General features: G+C 38.5%; 1 protein-coding gene across 4 annotated transcripts in view; it reads right to left on the reverse strand.

Moving 5' to 3' along the window:
- LOC106092612 (F-box/LRR-repeat protein 16) overlaps window positions 1-20,838 on the reverse strand; it is a 531,167-nt gene that overhangs the window by 293,012 nt on the left and 217,317 nt on the right. For all 4 annotated transcript variants that reach the window (XM_059361491.1, XM_059361481.1, XM_059361485.1 and 1 more), the window contains exons 3-4: window positions 1,027-1,200; window positions 789-906 (exon numbers count right to left, since the gene is read on the reverse strand). In XM_059361491.1, the coding sequence (XP_059217474.1) occupies window positions 789-906; window positions 1,027-1,200 (292 nt within the window). The remainder of the gene's footprint in view (window positions 1-788; window positions 907-1,026; window positions 1,201-20,838) is intronic.

A 20,838-nucleotide genomic window follows, 5' to 3' on the forward strand; every position in this document is an offset into this window, starting at 1 on the left:
TTATTTCTTTTCGTATGCATTATTTGGGTCTAAAATGTCCCAGCTTGTGTTGTTTATAATCTGATTTACTTTGTGTTTATTAATGGTATCTTTATGTTCCTGATTTAATTTCTCTCAGTGTATATTATCAGAAACCTCTTGATATTTTGTTATTTTATTGTCTGTGTATTTAAGGCAACCGAAAAGGGCATAGTGATCAGAGAGAATGCTTGTAATGACGAAGGCCTGGGCGGTAGTTATTTGTTTGTTCGAACAAACGTATGTTCAATGCATGACCCACTACCTTTGCCAGCGTCTCTCGTTATTGTATTCACCACACATTGTAGTCCATTTGCAGACATCATGTCTCGATACAAAGCAGTTGATTTGTCTTTCCCCTTGGCTATATTAATATTCATGTCCCCTACATTAACACTTTTCCTTTACTTATTAAGTTCATGTTTAGTTCAAGTTCGTTTGTGAAATCTTTTTCCCTTAGAGAAGGTGGCCTATATAGGGGTATAAATATAATAGGAACTTTTCGCATACACATTTCATGAGCAATTTGATTTTAATTTATGTTGTTTTATTTTGCTTTTTACTTTCCATATTATTTTACTTTATTTTTTTCTAATTTTTTAACGTTATTTACCTTATATAACTTTATTTTATTTTAGTTAGTTATGAATGAATCAGTTAGATTTTTTTTTTTTGCAAAATATTCAGGAAAACAACTTTCCCGTTCAAAAAAATGTATGGCCTTTATCATATGCTATGCTTTCAATACCTATGTCCTTGATGTCACTTACCGATATTAACGATACCATGATTGGTTAGTTCCCAGCACGATTGTAAGCGTAATATACTTAAACTATGACTTTGTTTTGGTGAAAAATAGCCCAAAGCTGCATCGGTGACGTGATAAGCCTGCATTGTAAAGAGAAATATCAAAAAGTAATTAAGAAATAATAGTATAAACTTTGTGATGTCTTAAGTTTATAATTATTTTGTTTTTGTTGCTGTTGTTTTCTTGTGGCTTCCACTTACTTGCAGTGAAAATTCATATAAGGATGGCAATAGCTGGGCCACAGCACCCACTGCCTCATCGGCAATATTTATACAGTCGGCCAAGGATAATGAAACAATGCGCGGTGTCAGACATGCCCAGAGGCCAGCTTCAGTGACCTCATTACAACCAGCCAACTCCAATTCAAATAGGCTCTAAAAGTAGAATAAAAGAAAGCGGGGGTGAGTAAAAAATGTATAACGTAAAGAACCAGGCAACTACAATTGCCCCACCAGAAAGACGGAGATGACAACAATATAATCAAAGAAATTAAATAACAACGACAGGCCCAAAACAAGCTAATGGAAATGCTTTCAGGATATTTTATTGACTGGGTCAGACCTAAGCGAAATCTTTTCGCCCTATTCAAATCAGAATGTGAAAATCTCATTTTATGAAACTAAATGAAAGGGGTTTGTATTTAACAAAACCATGAAATATCGATTAATAAAAAGCTTTGGATAACTAGAGTTGGGACAACGGGCAATACAACCTCTCACCACACACCCCTTCCTGTTTTGCAACCCCTAATCAAAAAAAGGAATAATTGTGTTCGGTGAAATTTGTTTTTAATCACACGAGATAACCTACAGATTTAGACATGTGTATTGCGGTGAACCTTGAGTTTGAAGTTGCAGGTTGTCCAAAGCCAGCGACAAGGATGGAATTAAGATATTTTTTATATGTTTCTATTTTTTGGCAGTACACAGGAATACAAATTTTATTATACGAATTAGATCTAAAGACAACATTTTCTGCATTGGAGGTAAAATGGGCTTTCGAAGTAATTAATATTGCTTTTCAATCGATTATAAAATAGGTGAGTTATAAACATTTTAAGAAAATGTGTCCAGTTAACGCTAATCATACGCAACACAGTCCTAAGAGCCCTATTCGTTGATGTTTGGTTGTAGGAAAAACGTAATGTAGCAACCATTAAATAATAGTTTGCACACATTTTATCTTTCGAAGATAAAATAATAGCACACGCTCCGACGATTGCATCCATCAGAACGCAACAATAGACAACACAGAATATGGTCACTGGACTAAGCCATATCTGTTACCAACGATTTTATGCACAAGAACTCGACCAAGCACCTGTATCATCCTCTCAAATACTGCAATCACCGCCTTATCTGCTTTCACAAGTACCCAAATAATAGCACGGGTAGTATCAGTGTCTTGTATTGTGTATTTTTCGTCGGTCGAGAGGTGGCCTTTTGCTTCTCCAGCAGCATATAAAAGAGATCACACGACAAGGAGACAGCTTCCTTTTCTGAAACTTTGTTTGTTATTGAATGATTCGAAGAGATTCTTTCCTATTATTACTGAGGAACATGTATCAGCAGTCATACCCAACTCAGACATGGCTTGAAATTTATTTGAACGTATGGGGCTGTCAAAAGCGGCTTTGTAGTCAACAAAGAGATTGTGAGAGTTGACCTTCTCTTCTCGGGTTTTTAGAGAATTTGGCACAGTACAAATATTTGTTCAATGGGGTGGATTTACCAGGTCTAAAGCCGCATTGATAAGGTCCAATTTTCTTATTGACTTCAGGTTTAAATCTTTCACACAGTATGCTCGAGAGTATCTTGTATGCGATAGGGTGGAGACTTATTCCTCTTTAGTTGGCATATTCCGCCTTGTCTCCCTTCTTGTGAATGGGACATATTATAATGAGCTTCCAATCATCGGGTATGCGTTCTTCTAGCCAGATTGCGGAGACAAGCTGATACATATGAGAGTATCAGCGAGTCACAAAATAGTTCAGTGGGTAACCCGACGGCTCCTGCTGCTTTGATCCCCCTTCAGTCGGGTCACTGCTACTTAGATCTCATGCTGACTGGAAGGTAAATATTCTATACCATCATCAAGGATTGGTTTCGCGGTATCCTCTTCGTCGACATCATCGGACACCAGCTGGGTTAAATGTTATTTCCATATCTTCAGCACACTATCTGTATTGCAAATTTTGCCCATGAACATTCCACTAAGGAACAGGGAAAAACTTCTCACCTACCAATGAGTGCAGTCCGATTCAAGTTTAAGCTCAATAATAAGGGGCCTCCTTTTTATAGCCGAGTCCGAACGGCGTGCCGCAGTGCGACACCTCTTTGGGGAAAAGTTTTACATGGCATATTACCTCACAAATGTTGCCACCGCTGAAAATTTTTTCTAAGGTCTCGCCAGGATTCGAACCCAGGCGTTCAGCGTCTTAGGCGGACATGCTAACCTCTGCGCTACGATGGTCCGCTATCTGTATTAGTTACCAGATTTCCTTCTATGTCTCTGCAGGAGAATGTACCCGCACCAAAGTCGTCGGTTTGGTGTTTGATTCTTTGGTAGAGTTTCGGGATTTCATTCTGACTCCTGTACATCTCGATTCGCTAACACTCGAGTCTTTCCATTTCCTTTTTCTTTCTGTGCAAAAGACGCTCAACCTCTCCCGTTTTTCCGGAGAAAAAAATAAATGGTTTGCCACTCCGCCGTTATATCATCGAAAAAGGAACACTTGGGTCAGTCGAGTGGAGTATGCCGTTGTCATCTGTTGTGGTCTCAGCTTTTCAATGTCCAGCTTCCGTGCAGGGTCAGGTCGTACTTTTCTTGCTATACTCAACGGGTGAGAACCTTTGCTGCAACAAGATAATGATCCGAATTTGTATTTGCTCCACGGATCGATCCTACATTTCACACGGTGGATGATTTTTTATTTTGAAATCTGGTGATGCTATATACCATGTTTTCGCCTAGGCTTAGTCTGTTAGCCTCAATCCATTATCCGATGTTTTCTCGTGAAGCAAAATTTTCCGACTGTTGGACTAAATATATTTACCTTCCCTATCATGATCATTCAGATGTCCTTCTGAAAGGCAGTAACATCTGCCTTGTATTTTTCCAATACATCAGCCAGTGCGTATACTGTAATTTTCTAAAAAGATTCTGGATTCTAATTCCAGGTGCAGATCAGTAAATCATGGTCCTTTTTTCGTTTGCGTGGGGATTCAACGCTAGTGGAGTCGGTTCCTATTATTATTTTGTTGCTCAGAGTAATTCTTATAATTTTCTGGTTGCGGGTTGGTGGCCCAAAGCCCCAACTGCTTGTTCTGTGGGACAGCATCTATCCTTCAAAGTCGCGAACCGCTTGCTTCAAAATCCGACTCTCGTCTCCAGTCACCCTCTAACCTGGGAGCAGACGCTGATGTTGGCCATTGCTTATTTTAAAGGGCCAATAACTCGCCTTGTCATTTTGAGTATCATTGTCACTCAGTATTGTTAGTGACACCTGACCCCCACTCTCCTCTATTTAATTCTATCGCTGCCCGCGACCGCGTTTCCAGCTACTTCTCATAAATACGGAGCTTTCCACCATCCGCAACCTATGGACGCGCCCGGTAGCCTTCAGCTAAGCTTCCCGTGATAACGATGAACACCACACAAGCTGGAGCTCAAAGTAGCAGCCTGTGTGGTGCTCACAAATATCCCGTGTCGGCCCCACACATCCTTCCTAAATATTGGACCATACTTGGATACACCTGCCATATAGACCGATTTCCCATAAAAAATATCAGTGTATGGTTATATTTGGTTGTTTAATTCTATCTACAATAGAATTAGAAATATAATCATGGTGGTATGTTTCAAAAGTTCGGCCCGTCAAACCTTGATAATTGAAATATCTACACCAAGGGCGAAAGCGTCAAACCATGATTGTTGGTGTGTGGTAACCTCTGGCCTTTCTTTTCCATTACCGTAAACATTTTCGCTTTTTCAAATTTTAGCAGAATCGATGTTAGATTGGCTCTGCCGAACTTGGCCAAGCTTGCAACAACTTGATCTATTTGGCTGAGAGTTTTGGCTGAGTTGACATCTTTGACAATATCCGTATCTTATATGGTGTAAACCGGTCTTACTCCGCATAAGCCCATCTCCCGATATAAATTTCTGAGCCCCAATAGGGAGCAATTTCCATGCAATTTGGCTGAATTTTGGCATGGTTACTCTTTCAATGGTTTTCAACATGCATCCCAAGTGTGGTCCAAATTGGTCTATAATCTGATATACGTTCCGTATTAACTCATCCCCCAATTTTAGTAATTTAGCCCCCAGAGGGCGGTATTCGTAAGCGATTTAATTTCTTGTTATGACTTCAGAACATTTTTTTTATACCCTCCACCATAGGATGAGGATATATTAATTACGTCATTCTGTTTGTAACACCTCTAAATATGCGTCTGAGACCCCATAAAGTATATATATTTTTGATCGTTATGTCATTCGATCTAGTTGATCTAGCCATCCGTCCGTCTGTCTGTGGAAAGCACGCTAACTTTCGAAGGATTAAAGCTAGCCGCTTGAAATTTTGCACAAGTACTTTTTATTAGTGTAGGTCAGTTGGGATTGTAAGTGGGCCAAATCGGTCCATGTTTTGATATAGCTGTCATATAAACCGATCTTGGGTCTTGACTTCTTGAGCCTCTAGAGTCACAATTCTTATCCAATTGGAATGCAATTTTGAACGTAGTATTTTGTTATGATATCCAAAAACTGTGCCAAGTATGGTTCAAATCGGCTCATAATCTGATATAGCTGTCATATAAACAGATCTGGGGACTTGACTTCTTGAGCTTCTAGAGGGCGCAATTCTTATCCGATTTGCCTGAAATTTTGTACGACGGATCCTCTCATGATCATCAACATGTGTGTTTATTATGGTCTGAATCGGTCTATAGCCCGATACAGCTCCCATATAAATCGATCTCTCTATTTTACTTCTTGAGCCCCCAAAGAGCGCAATTCTTACTCAAATTAGCTGACATTTTATACTGGTCTCCAACATATAATTTAATTGTGGTCCAAACCGGACCATATCATGATAACGCTTTAATAGCAAAGCAAATCTTTTCTTATATTTCGCCTAAGAAGAGATACCGCGCATAGAATTCGACAAATGCGATCAATGGTGGAGGGTATATAAGATTCGGCCCGGCCGAACTTAGCACGGTCATATTTGCTTTTTTATACCCTCCACCATAAGATGGGGGGTATACTAATTTCGTCATTCTGTTTGTAACTACTCGAAATATTCGTCTGAGACCCCATAAAGTATATACATTCTTGATCGTCGTGAAATTTTATGTCGATCTAGCCATGTCCGTCCGTCTGTCCGTCCGTCCGTCCGTCCGTCCGTCCGTCTGTCTGTCGAAAGCACGCTAACTTCCGAAGGAGTAAAGCTAGCCGCTTGAAATTTTGCACAAATACTTCTTATTAGTGTAGGTCGGTTGGTATTGTAAATGGGCCATATCGGTCCATGTTTTGATATAGCTGCCATATAAACCGATCTTGGGTCTTGACTTCTTGAGCCTCCAGAGTGCGCAATTCTTATCCGATTGGAATGAATTTTTGCACGACGTGTTTTGTTATGATATCCAACAACTGTGCCAAGTATAGTTCAAATCGGTCGATAACCTGATATAGCTGCCATATAAACCGATCTTGGGTCTTGACTTCTTGAGCCTCTAGCGTGCGCAATTCTTACCCGATCAGAATGAAATTTTGCACGTCGTGTTTTGTTATTATATCCAACAACCGTGCCTAGTATGGTTCAAATCGGTCCATAACCTGATATAGCTGCCATATAAACCGATCTTGGGTCTTGACTTCTTGAGCCTCTAGAGTGCGCAATTCTTATCCGATAGGAACGAAATTTTGCACGACGTGTTTTGTTATGATATCCAACAACTGTGCTAAGTATGGTTCAAATCGGCCTATAACCTGATATAGCTGCCATATAAACCCATCTTGGGTCTTGACTTCTTGAGCCTCTAGCGTGCACAATTCTTATCCGATCAGAATGAAATTGTGCACGACGTGTTTTGTTATGATATCCAACAACTGTGCCAAGTATGGTTCAAATCGGCCCATAACCTGATATAGCTGCCATATAAACCGATCTTGGGTCTTGACTTCTTGAGCCTCTAGAGGGCGCAATTCTTATCCAAATGGAATGGAGTTTCGCACGACGTGTTTTGTTATGATACCCAACAACTGTGCCAAGTATGGTTTAAATCGGTTCATAACCTGATATAGCTGCCATATAAACCGATCTGAGATCTTGACTTCTTGAGCCTCTAGAGGTCGCAATTATTATCCGATATGCCTGAAATTTTGTACGACGGATCCTCTCATGAATCGTTCTATAGCCCGATACAGATCCCATATAAATCGTTCTCTCTATTTTACTTCGTGAGCCCCAATGGACGCAATTCTTATACGAATTGGCTGAAATTTTACACAGGTCTCCAACATATAATTTAATTGTGGTCCGAACCGGACCAAATCTTGATATCGTTTTAATAGCAGAGCAACTCTTTTCTTATATCCTTTTTTGCCTAAGAAGAGATGCCGGGAAAAGAACTCGACAAATGCAATCCATGGTGGAGGGTATATAAGATTCGGCCCGGCCGAACTTAGCACGCTTTTACTTGTTTTTTTTAATTTCCACTGTAACAAAAATTCGAGCCAAAAATATGACAAATGCGATCCATGGTGGATGGTATTCGATTTTACTTGTTATTAATCACAACATTGATAAAAATATTCAAACCAAAATAATTCTTGGAAAGGAGAAATTTGATTTTAAACCAAAAATATAGTATCCGGGTTAACAAGAGCTCAACTAGTAATGGGCAAATGTTTTTATGTCGCTCATATGGCAAACTTGATAAGGTCCTTAAATTTAAGACACTTTTATATAGGCGTTTTGTGCCACAGCGTTTTATTTTATTATGGGCCAACAGTCATATGGAATGAACTTTACTGCTATTGGGTTGCCCAAAAAGTAATTGCGGGTTTTTTAAAAGAAAGTAAATGCATTTTTAATAAAACTTAGAATGAACTTTAATCAAATATACTATTTTTACACTTTTTTCTAAAGCAAGCTAAAAGTAACAGCTGATAACTGACAGAAGAAAGAATGCAATTTCAGAGTCACAAGCTGTGAAAAAATTGGTCAACGCCGACTATATGAAAAATCCGCAATTACTTTTTGGGCAACCCAATATAATGGAAATAAGAAATCATTAGGAAAGATTCTTTTAATTTAACTAAATATATATACTAAATATGGATAGAGGTAACAATGGGCTATTATACAATAATTTATTTTATTGATAAGATATTTATTTTAGCTAAATTTGTCTTGACAGAAAACCAATTTTGATAAAAACCAAAATGACAATGATTTCTAATGTACAGGTATGTTGTCTATTATTATATATCAGAAATTATGAATTTGGAAGTGCAAAGAATTTTTAGCGAATTTGTGGCCAAGATTTTTTTTGTTAATCTAAAAACAACTTTGATAGCAGGGATGTTTTAGTAAAAGTTTTCTTAGACATGTGGTTCTCTTAAATCCTTCGGGTCATATGTTTGCTTGGTCATAATCCAACAATTTCATAAGGCAGCCCATGTATAGCGAGATGGAGGAAGATTAATAAATTAAAATTTTAATTATTTTTTAAGTAGTCATAATGTGTGATCTTGAAACAAGTAAAAGCGTGCTAAGTTCGGCCGGGCCGAATCTTAGAAACCCACCACCATGGATTCTACTAAAATATGGGAGCTATATCCAGTTATAGACGGAATTGGACCGTACTTGGCGCAGTTGTTGAGAGTCTACACTATGTGCAAAATTTCAGCCAAATCGAACAAAAATTGTGGATTCGATGGGCTCATGAAGTCAAATTGGGCGATCGGTTTACATGAAAGCTATATCATGTTACACAGCGATTTTAACCGTACTTGGCTTCGTTAGTGGGAGTCATAACAGCATACCATGTGCAAAATTTCAGCCAAATCGGATGAAAATTAAGGCTTCCAGGGGCTCAAGAAGTCAAATCGGGAGATCGGTTTATATGAGCCATATCGGGGCCCATTTGCAATCCCCAACGCGTTCGACCGCTATCGTGATTTCGTCAGACGGACGGACGGACATGGCTAGTTCGATTCAGAATGTCTAGATGATCAAGAATTTCTATACTTTATGGGGTCTTTGACGAATATTTCTAGGTGTTACAAACCAAATGACTAGATTCGTATACCCCCATCTTATGATGGTGGTTATAAAAAAAAGCAAAAACGTATACAAACAAATCTTTACATATTTGTTTGCGTTTTTTTTCTTAGGAAATTTTGAAAAAAAATCGCTACGGCAAAATTCATGACAATATAAACAACAACAAATTTATTGCGAGTATTTGCTGCTTTAAAAAAAATTCTCATGTGATGACAACACTAAAAAAATGTGATAAAATACACTGATTTATATTTATTAACGAATTTATTCATATTAATGTTATCTGCCATTAACAACATAACATAAGGGGGATAGGAGGGGGCTGCTAGCTACTGAAAAGGTAGGGTATTGCTTTTGTTTTTGTACTCTAATGCGCCCGAAATGGTTTGTGGCAGCAGCTGCCAATGCTGGGATTTGATCAACGACCTCGAAGTGCAAAAACTTTGATGGAAAATACAAAACAAACAAAACATCTGAATAATTTGTGTCTCTGGCTAAAAGTGATAAAAACAATTCTTGTCTTTGGGGGAAAATAACATTTAAATTTATTCACCTGAATTGAATGCTGTGAAAGGTGAATGAATGCTGCGCACGGTGCGCCTGAACCAATTTTAAGTAAAAAGATCTCACACCTGGAGAATTATTTGAAACAAATCGGTTGAGTAATTCCTAAATAAATCCCCTTGAAGAAATCGTGCTCACCAAGTACGACATTTGTTTTTTTTTTTTGGAAACGAACACTCAAATGAAACAAGTAAAAAGGCGATAAGTTTGGCCGGGCCGATCTTTGGGCACTCACCACCTCGGGTATAAATGTAAATCACCTTTCATCAAAACCCGATGAAAATGGGGGCTTAACTTAACTCTCTGTCCCAAATTTAGGCATCATCGGACAATAAATGCGCCTTTTATGGGCCCAAAACATTACATCAAGATATCGGTACACAACTAACTGTCCCAAATTTCGGCAACATCGGACAATAAATGCGCCTTTTATGGCCCTAAAGCCGAGAGATCGGTCCATATGGCAACTATATCCAAATCTGGAGCGATCTGTGCCATATTGCAGAAGTATGTCAAGGGTCATAACTTAACTCACTGTCCCAAATTTCGGCGACATCGGGCAATAAATGCGCCTGTTATGGCCCTAAAACCGAGAGATCTTTCTATATAGCAGCTATATCCAAATCTGCACCGACCTTGGTCAAATTGACGAAAAATGTCGAAGGTTCTAAGACACTCACAGTCCCAAATTTCAGCAAAATCTGATAATAAATGTGGCTTTTATGGACCTAAGACCCTAAATCGGAGGATCGTTATATGTAACAGCTATATCCAAATCTGGACCGATCTGGGCCAAATTAACGAAGGATGTCGAAGGGTCTAACACAACTCACCGTCCCAAATTTCAGCAAAATCGGATAATAAATGTGGCTTTTATGGGCCGTAGACCCTAAATCGGCGGATCGGTCTATATGGGGATATATCAAGATATAGTCCGATATAGCCCTCCTTCGAACTTAACCTGCTTATGGACAAGAAAAAATCTGTGCAAAGCTTCAGCTCAATATCTCTATTTTTAAAGGCTGTAGCGTGATTTCAAGAGACAGACGGACGGACATGTCTAGATCGTCTTAGATTTTTACGCTGATCAAGAATATAAATATAAAAAATAAATTCTGGAGAATTTTTTCAAACATCTTCAGTTTGGTTTATAATTTAACCATGCGTGCTCTGTTAAGAAAATTTAAATTGAAAAATTTTGTTTACCTACGAAGCTCATTTTTGGCTCATTGGGTACGTAAATAAGCAGAATTGTCGATTTTGGAGTGGAGATCAGCCATCCAGAAAAAGTCACAGTTTGATGCAGTTTATGGGCTGGTGGCATTATTGGACCGTACTTCTTCAAAGATTATGCGAATCGTAACGTAACTGTGAATGATGAGCGCTATCGTGAGATGATATCCAAATTTTGTTTGCCCAGAATGCAAGAGCTTGACTTCATTGCCATGTGGTTTCAACAAGACGGTTTCACTTGTGACCCAGCACGCGTAACAATGGACTTATTGAGAGGCGAGTTCGGTGAACATTTTATTTTACATTCGGGACCGGCCGGCTATTTTAAAGCTCACGTCCATACAATCAAGCCCGCTTCAATTGACGCATTGGAAGACAACATTGAAGCATATATTCGTGAGATACCGGCCGAAATGTTAGAAAGAGTATGCCAAAATTGGACTAAGCGGATGGACCATTTTAGGCGCAGTCACGGTCAACATTTGCATGAAATAATCTTCAAACATTGAACTATATGGACCGTGTTATCGATTCAAATAGAGATTTCATGATTTTTTCTTAATTTTATGTGTTTTTTTTTTTTGTTTTTTAAAAACTTTCCTATAGCTCCTAAAAAATCACCCTTTGTATATAGATGTGACATAATTTAATTATAATTACATCAGTTTAAACATGTGAAGTATTATACCCACAAACAGCGGCTTAAAATGTTTTAAGGCTAATCAGGGTGATGCACAGCAACTCTAAAACTAAATAATCTGTGGAGAGATTTTTATATAAATTCACTTCAAATATTTTGCCACCCGGCGTCGCACATTGGGATAGAATCGAAAAAAACTAGTAAAAAATATGCCATTTGAGAACGGATATAAATAACTTTTTGAAATCGGGCTGACACATCTTCATTTTTATACCCTCCACCATAAGATGGGGGGTATACTAATTTCGTCATTCTGTTTGTAACTACTCGAAATAATCGTCTGAGACCCCATAAAGTATATATATTCTTGATCGTCGTGACATTTTATGTCGATCTAGCCATGTCCGTCCGTCTGTCCGTCCGTCCGTCCGTCCGTCCGTCCGTCCGTCCGTCCGTCCGTCCGTCCGTCCGTCCGTCCGTCCGTCCGTCCGTCCGTCCGCCCGTCCGTCCGTCCGTCCGTCCGTAAAGCTAGCCGCTTGAAATTTTGCACAAATACTTCTTATTAGTGTAGGTCGGTTGGTATTGTAAATGGGCCATATCGGTCCATGTTTTGATATAGCTGCCATATAAACCGATCTTGGGTCTTGACTTCTTGAGCCTCTAGAGTGCGCAATTCTTATCCGATTGGAATGAAATTTTGCACGACGTGTTTTGCTATGATATCCAACAACTGTGCCAAGTATAGTTCAAATCGGTCCATAACCTGATATAGCTGCCTTTAAACCGATCTTGGGTCTTGACTTCTTGAGCCTCTAGAGTGCGCAATTCTTATCCGATCAGAATGAAATTTTGCACGACGTGTTTTGTTATGATATACAATAACTGTGCCAAGTATGGTTCAAATCGGTCTATAACCTGATATAGCTGCCATATAAACCGATCTTGGGTCTTGACTTCTTGAGCCTCTAGAGTGCGCAATTCTTATCCGATTGAAGTGAAATTTTGCACGACGGGTTTTGTTATGATATCCAACAACTGTGCCAAGTATGGTTCAAATCGGTCCATAACCTGATATAGCTGCCATATAAACCGATCTTGGGTCTTAATTTCTTGAGCCTCTTGAGGGCACAATTCTTATCCGATTTGAATGAATTTTTGCACGAAGTATTTCGTTATGATATCCAACAACTGTGCCAAGTATGGTTCAAATCGGTTCATAACCTGATATAGCTGTCATATAAACCGATCTGGGATCTTGACTTCTTGACCCCTAGAGGTCGCAATTATTATTCGTTACGCCTGAAATTTTGTACGACGGATCCTCTCATGACCATCAACAAACGTGTTTATTATGGTCTGAATCGGTCTATAGCCCGATGCAGATCCCATATAAATCGTTCTCTCTATTTTACTTCGTGAGCCCCAATGGGCGCAATTCTTATACGAATTGGCGGAAATTTTACACAGGTCTCCAACATATAATTTAATTGTGGTCCGAACCGGACCATATCTTGATATCGTTTTAATAGCAGAGCAACTCTTTTCTTATTTCCTTTTTTGCCTAAGAAGAGATGCCGGGAAAAGAACTCGACAAATGCGATCCATGGTGGAGGGTATATAAGATTCGGCCCGGCCGAACTTAGCACGCTTTTACTTGTTTTTGTTAAGTAGTTCTCAAAAAAATCCCTACAAAAAATGGAACTTGAGGTAAACAACACCCATTGGGATAGAATCGAAAAAAACTAGTAAAAAATATGCCATTTGAGAACGTATATAAATAACTTTTTGAAATCGGGCTGACACATCTTCATTTTTTTTGTTAAGTAGTTCTCAAAAAAATCCCTACAAAAAATGGAACTTGAGGTAAACAACACCTTTACTAGTTTCGGAAATATTTGACCTTTAATTTTTATTTCTTGAAATTTTGGCCGCGATTGGCTTTTTTGTAATTTACGAAAGCATTTGTGGTTCGTTTTTGATTTTGATGCATGATTTGAATAGATGACATAATCAACAATGACTTTCTGTAGTATACGCTAACATCTGATAATGTAGTTTAAAAGTTATAGAGTTTGGTAAAAAAAATTGGAAAGAGTGGATATTTTGCATTTTTTTGGCCAAAAAAGTATATTCATTGATTTGTCTTTACTGAAACAACTTGCTTAAATACCTAAATTTGTATCATACTTAACACAGTTGTTGGAAGTGACACCAAAACACTACATGCAAATTTTCAGCCAAATCGGATGAGAATTGCGCCCTCCAGAGGCTCCAGAAGTCAAGACCCAAGATCGGTTTATATGGCAGCTATATCAGGCTATGTACCGATTTGCGCCATTCTTAGCACAGTAATTGGAAGTCATACAAAAACACTTCGTGCAAAATTTCAGACAAATCGCATGAGAATTGTGTGCTCTATAGGCTCAAGAACTCAAGATACAAGATCGGTTTATATGATAGCTATATCAGATTATAAACCGATTTGTATCATACTTAACACAATTGTTGGAAGTGATACCAAAACACCATGTGCAAAATTTCAGTCAAATCGGAAGAGAATTGTGCTCTCTAGAGTTTTAAGAAGTCAAGACCCAAGATTGGTTTTTATGGCTGCTACATCAAAACATGAACCGATTTGGCCCATTTACAATCCCAACCCACCTACACTTATAAAAAGAATTTGTGCAAAATTTCAAGCGGCTAGCTTTACTCCGTCGAAAGTTAGCGTACTTTCGACTGACAGACGGACGGACAGATGAACGGACATGGCTAGATTAAATGACGATGACATGACGATCAAGAATATATGTACCGTATGGGGTCTGAGACGCATATTTTGAGGTATTACAAACAGAATGACGAAATTAGTATAGCCACTATCCTATGGTGGAGGGTATAAGATTGGAATAAACCCTCTAGTTCTCAAAATGCTAAGCCGAGATCCGCCATTCGGGCTTTTGTTTTTGACCCACCACCGAAGGATGGGGGTATATTCATTTTGTCATTCCGTTTGCAACACTTCGAAATATCCATTTCCGACCCTATAAAGTATATATATTCTTGATCAGCGTAAAAATCTAAGACGATCTAGACATCTCCGTCCATCTGTCTGTTGAAAACATGTTACTGCCTCTAAAAATAGAGATATTGAGCTGAAATTTTCCACAGGTTCTTTTTTTGTCCATAAGCAGGTTAAGTTCGAAGATGGGCTATATCGGACTATATCTTGATATAGCCCCCATATAGACCGATCCGCCGATTTAGGGTCTAAGGCCAATAAAAGGCACATTTATTATCCGATTTTGCTGAAATTTGGGACAGTGAGTTGTGTTAGGCCCTTCGACATCCTTCGTCAAATTGGCCCAGATCGGTCCAGATTTGGATATAGCTGCCATATAGACTGATCCTCCGATTTAGGGTCTTAGGCCCATAAAAGCTTTATTTATTATCCGATTTTGCTGAAATTTGAGACAGTGAGTTGTCTTAGGGCCTTCGACATCTTTCCCTGATCGGATCAGAATTGGATATAGCTGCCATATAGACCGATCTCTCGATTTAAGGTTTAGGGCCAATAAAAGGCGCATTTATTTTCCGGTGTCGCCGAAATTTAGGACGGTGAGTTGTGTTAGGCCCTTCGACGTCATTCTTCAATTTGACTTAGATCGGTTAAGATTTGTATATAGCTGCCATATAGACCGATATCTCGACTTAATGTTTTGAGCCCATAAAAGACGCATTTATTGTCCGATGTTGCCGAAATTTGGGACAGAGGGTTAAGGTAAGCCCCTCCACATATATCTGCAATTTGGTCTAGATCGGTCAAGATTTGCATATAAAGGGTGATTTTTTTGAGGTTAGGATTTTCATGCATTAGTATTTGACAGATCACGTGGGATTTCAGACATGGTGTCAAAGAGAAAGATGCTCAGTATGCTTTGACATTTCATCATGAATAGACTTACTAACGAGCAACGCTTGCAAATCATTGAATTTTATTACCAAAATCAGTGTTCGGTTCGAAATGTGTTCAAATTTTGACAAATTTTGTTCAGCGATGAGGCTCATTTCTGGTTGAATGGCTACGCAAATAAGCAAAATTGCCGCATTTGGAGTGAAGAGCAACCAGAAGCCGTTCAAGAACTGCCCATGCATCCCGAAAAATGCACTGTTTGGTGTGGTTTGTACGCTGGTGGAATCATTGGACCGTATTTTTTCAAAGATGCTGTTGGACGCAACGTTACGGTGAATGAACACATTTCGAACCGAACACTGATTTTGGTAATAAAATTCAATGATTTGCAAGCGTTGCTCGTTAGTAAGTCTATTCATGATGAAATGTCAAAGCATACTGAGCATCTTTCTCTTTGACACCATGTCTGAAATCCCACGTGATCTGTCAAATACTAATGCATGAAAATCCTAACCTCAAAAAAATCACCCTTTAGCTGGCATATGGACCGATATCTCGATTTTAAGTCTTGGCCCCATAAAAAGCGCATTTATAATCCGAATTCACTGAAATTTGACACACTGACTTATGTTAGTCTTTTCGACATCAATGTTGTGTATGGTTCAAATCGGTTTATTTCTAGATATATCTACTAAAAAGACACATATTTTGGTATACACAATTGAACAATGACTCGTACTTATTAGTATTTGGTCCAAATCGGAACATATTTCAATAAAACTGCTATGGGACATAAGGTATGCAATTTTCACCGTATTTTGATAAAAGGTGGTATTTATATACCCGTGGTGGTGGGTGTCCAAAGTGTTTTACTTCATATGTCCCTAAAACACATGCAAAAAATTATTTGTTTCAAACAATTTTTGTAGCTTCCACAGCCAATTCACACAAATTAACGATTTGGAAAACATTTTTGCCTAAAATTGGTATTTTGGTTACTTTTGTGAAAAAATTCGGGAAATTTTATTTCTTTGTTTTTTACGGACAATTTTATCTACAAAACACAGAAAAGATATCATTATAAATTTTTTTCTTAAAATTCTTTCAATTTGATTTATCATTTTCAAAAAAAAATTGTATCGTACTTCGTGCGCTCGAATTTTCAAAGTGGATTTATTTACAAATCTCAGCACGGTTTTTTTTATACTAATCTAGTCATTCCGTTTGTAACACCTCGAAATATTTGTGTAAGACCCCATAAGGTTATATATTCGTGATCGTCTTTACGTCCTGAGTCGGTATAGCCATGTCCGTCCATCCATTCACCCGTCCTTCTGTCGAAATAACGATAGCGGTCGAACGCGTAAAAGTAGCCATTTCAAATTTTGCATAGATACTTAATATTGATGTCAGTTGTTGGGGACTGCAAATGGGCCATATCGGTTCAGATTTAGATATAGCTGCCATATAAACCGAACCTTCGATTTGATTGCTTGCCCTTATAAGCCGCAATTTTTGTCCGATTCAAGTCTGAAACCAAGTAATTTCATGAATGAATCTACTTTTGAGATGTTTAACCACTTAAGAGTTAATGTATACATTTTTGGTCCCAAACATAAGACTTTAATTTTTTGAATTTTCGCCCACGGCAGCACTATGGTGCAAGATATCAATTATTAGTGCAAATTTTAAAGCAAACTTATGGACAGAGGGACGTACGGACGCCACAGAAATATATTTCGAGGTGCTGCAAACAAAACGACTAGACCAGTACATCTTCATCCGATTCTAGCCAATTAAAAGAAGTAAAAGCATGCTAAGTTTGGAAGGGCCGAATCATACATAATAGGCAATAAATAGAAAGAACGGTTATAAACCGATTCTTGGCTCAAATGTTGGAGGTTAAGAATTGCGCACACTAGAAGCTCAAGAAGTACATTCGGGAGATCAGCTGATATGGGAGCTATACCAGGTTGTCGACTGATTTAGATCATATTCGGTGCGAAAAAATTTTAGCCAAATCGGGTAAGAATTGCGCTCTATAGAGGCTTAGTGGATTTGGGATATCGGTTTATAAGGGAGCTATATCATGTTATGGAACCAATTAAACTATACTTGCCACGAATGTTGGAGGTCATAGTAAAATTCATTGTGCAAAAATTGAGCCAAAGCGGCGCCATCTAGGGGCTAATGAAATCATATCGATGCATCGGATTATATGTAGCCTATATCTAAATCTGAACCAATATGGCGCATTTTCATCCCCAACGACATACATCGGATCACTATTCCGAAATGTTACGTAGTAGTAGAGGGTATAAAAAGGCATCTATGAGCTTGAGACGGTAAAACAGTATAAATGGGGACTTTATAAAGCTATAATCTGATATAGACGACGATCAAGAATATAAATAATCGGAGTTGAATGTTGCTAGATCATGCACACGTAAGGAATAAGCAAGTAAGGGAACCTTAAAATCGAGCGAAACCGACTATATAATACCCTACACCTGCCCTATAAGTCGAAAATGGGAGCTTCGGTGGAGGAGCTTCAGATGCGTTATAAAACAATCCGTATCCAATTTCGAGCAAATGTGTTCAAGTGTAACAACTACGGCTCTATATGTACATAATGGGTAATTTTTTAAGAACTAAAGACAAATTTTTCAAAAAAAGAAGCACATAACAGCATTGAATCGATGGTACGGTCCATATAATTTAATGTTTTGTGACTGCGCCTCAAATAGTCCATCCGCTTAGTCCAATTTTGGCATACTCTTTCCAACATTTTGGCCGGTATCTCACGAATAAATGCTTCAATGTTGTCTTCCAATGCGTCAATTGAAGCGCGCTCGTCTGTAAAGACATGAGCATTAACATAGTCCAACAAAAAATAGTCTAAAGGCGTTAAATCGCACGATCTAGGCGACCAATTGATCGGTCCGGAAAGTGAAAAAAATGTTCACCAAACTAGCCTCTCAATAAGTTCATAGCTACGCACCAATGATGCCATCAGCCCATAAGGCGCACAAAACTGGGACTTTTTTGGATGCATTGGTAGCTCTTGCAATGCTTCTGGCTGATCTTCTCTCCAAAATAAACAATTCTGCTTATTTACGTAGCCATTGAGCCAAAAATGAGCTTCGTCGTAAAATGGAAGATGCGCGCGATGAACAAGGCACACATTTTGATAATAAAATTGAATGATTTTAAAGCGTTGTTCGTTTGTAAGACGATTCATGGTTAGATTATAGACCCAATTGAAGATGTTTGACATTAAAACAAAACACGAAACGTGCGTGAGCTGTTTAAACCAGTGTTGCCAAAAAGATAATAGCTAAAAAATCACCCTTTATATGGAAGCTAAATGAGTGTTGTCATAAGAGATTTATCTATCGTATGCCAATTTCGTGACAATCGGTTGACAAGTGACCCCATTATTGAAATATTACTCAAAGTCGGACGAACATATATATGGGAGCAATATTTAAGTCTGAACCTATTTCGACCAAACTCCTTAGATATTGTGGAAGTCGTCGAGAGAAGCTTTGCGCAAAATTTTGGGAAGATTGGCTTATAAATGTGCTTGCAGTTGCTCTTGATGTTAAAATTGGGCAATATATGTATATTAGGGTGGTTTTATCTCAAAGGGAAAAAATCGATGTCCATCGTTTTTTTTTGGCGGCACCTCCCTAAAATGTTCTGTTAGATTTTAGGATTCCCAAAATTTGAGCAAAAATCTCAACTTTTTGATTATTTGGCGACTTTAGAAACTTCGGCGACCCATATCTCTAAAACGGCTAAAACTTAAAATTAAAGGCCATTCTCTTTTTAATATTTTTGTATAATAACGAAGAACGTAAGTAGTACTGTATTCGAGATAATGAAGCCAATGCCACCAAAAACGTGTAAGGACATCCTTGTGGTGATAGTCAGTATGTCGTTTTTTGCAATTGAGGTAGAAATAGCTCCAACCATCTCGAAAATTTGCGCATATCACTTTCTGAGCCCAAAAACAAACGTTATCAATTTTGGGAAAAATTGATAACCATATACATGATTAGCGTAGTTACAACAATTTTGGTTGAAATTTGGTATTTGATTGTATAACCCATCTGAAAGCATCTGCCAATTATTGTTAAAATCGGTTCAGAACTAGATTTTAGGGGGGTGCCAAAAAAAAAAAAAAAACAAGTAAAAGCGTGCTAAGTTCGGCCGGGCCGAATCTTATATACCCTCCACCATGGATCGCATTTGTCGAGTTCTTTTCCCGGCATCTCTTCTTAGGCAAAAAAGGATATAAGAAAAGAGTTGCTCTGCTATTAAAACGATATCAAGATATGGTCCGGTTCGGACCACAATTAAATTATATGTTGGAGACCTGTGTAAAATTTCAGCCAATTCGTATAAGAATTGCGTCCATTGGGGCTCACGAAGTAAAATAGAGAGAACGATTTATATGGGATCTGCATCGGGCTATAGAACGATTCAGACCATTATAAACACGTTTGTTGATGGTCATGAGAGGATCCGTCGTACAAAATTTCAGGCATATCGGATAATAATTGCGACCTCTAGGGGTCAAGAAGTCAAGATCCCAGATCGGTTTATATGGCAGCTATATCAGGTTATGAACCGATTTGAACCTTATTTGACACAGTTGTTGAAAGTAAAAATAAAATACGTCATGCAAAACTTCAGCAAAATCGGATAGGAATTGCGCCCTCTAGAAGCTCAAGAAGTCAAATCCCCAGATCTGTTTATATGACAGCTATATCAGGTTATGAACCGATTTCAACCATACTTGGCACAGTTGTTGGATATCATAACGAAATACTTCGTGCAAAAATTCATTCAAATCGGATAAGAATTGTGCCCTCTAGAGGCTCAAGAAGTCAAGACCCAAGATCGGTTTATATGGCAGCTATATCAGGTTATGAACCGATTTAAACCATACTTGGCACAGTTGTTGGGTATCATAACAAAACACGTCGTGCGAAATTCCATTCCATTCGGATAAGAATTGCGCCCTCTAGAGGCTCAAGAAGTCAAGACCCAAGATCGGTTTATATGGCAGCTATATCAGGTTATGGGCCGATTTGAACCATACTTGGCACAGTTGTTGGATATCATAACAAAACACGACGTGCAAAATTTCATTCTGATCTGGTAAGAATTGCGCACGCTAGAGGCTCAAGAAGTCAAGACCCAAGATCGGTTTATATGGCAGCTATATCAGGTTATGGACCGATTTGAACTATACTTGGCGCAGTTGTTGGATATCATAACAAAACACGTCGTGCAAAATTTCATCCCAATCGGATAAGAATTGCGCACTCTAGAGGCTCAAGAAGTCAAGACCCAAGATC

This window comes from Stomoxys calcitrans, chromosome 1 (assembly GCF_963082655.1).
Source record: "Stomoxys calcitrans chromosome 1, idStoCalc2.1, whole genome shotgun sequence".
In the NCBI taxonomy this organism is placed as follows: Eukaryota; Metazoa; Arthropoda; class Insecta; order Diptera; family Muscidae; genus Stomoxys; species Stomoxys calcitrans.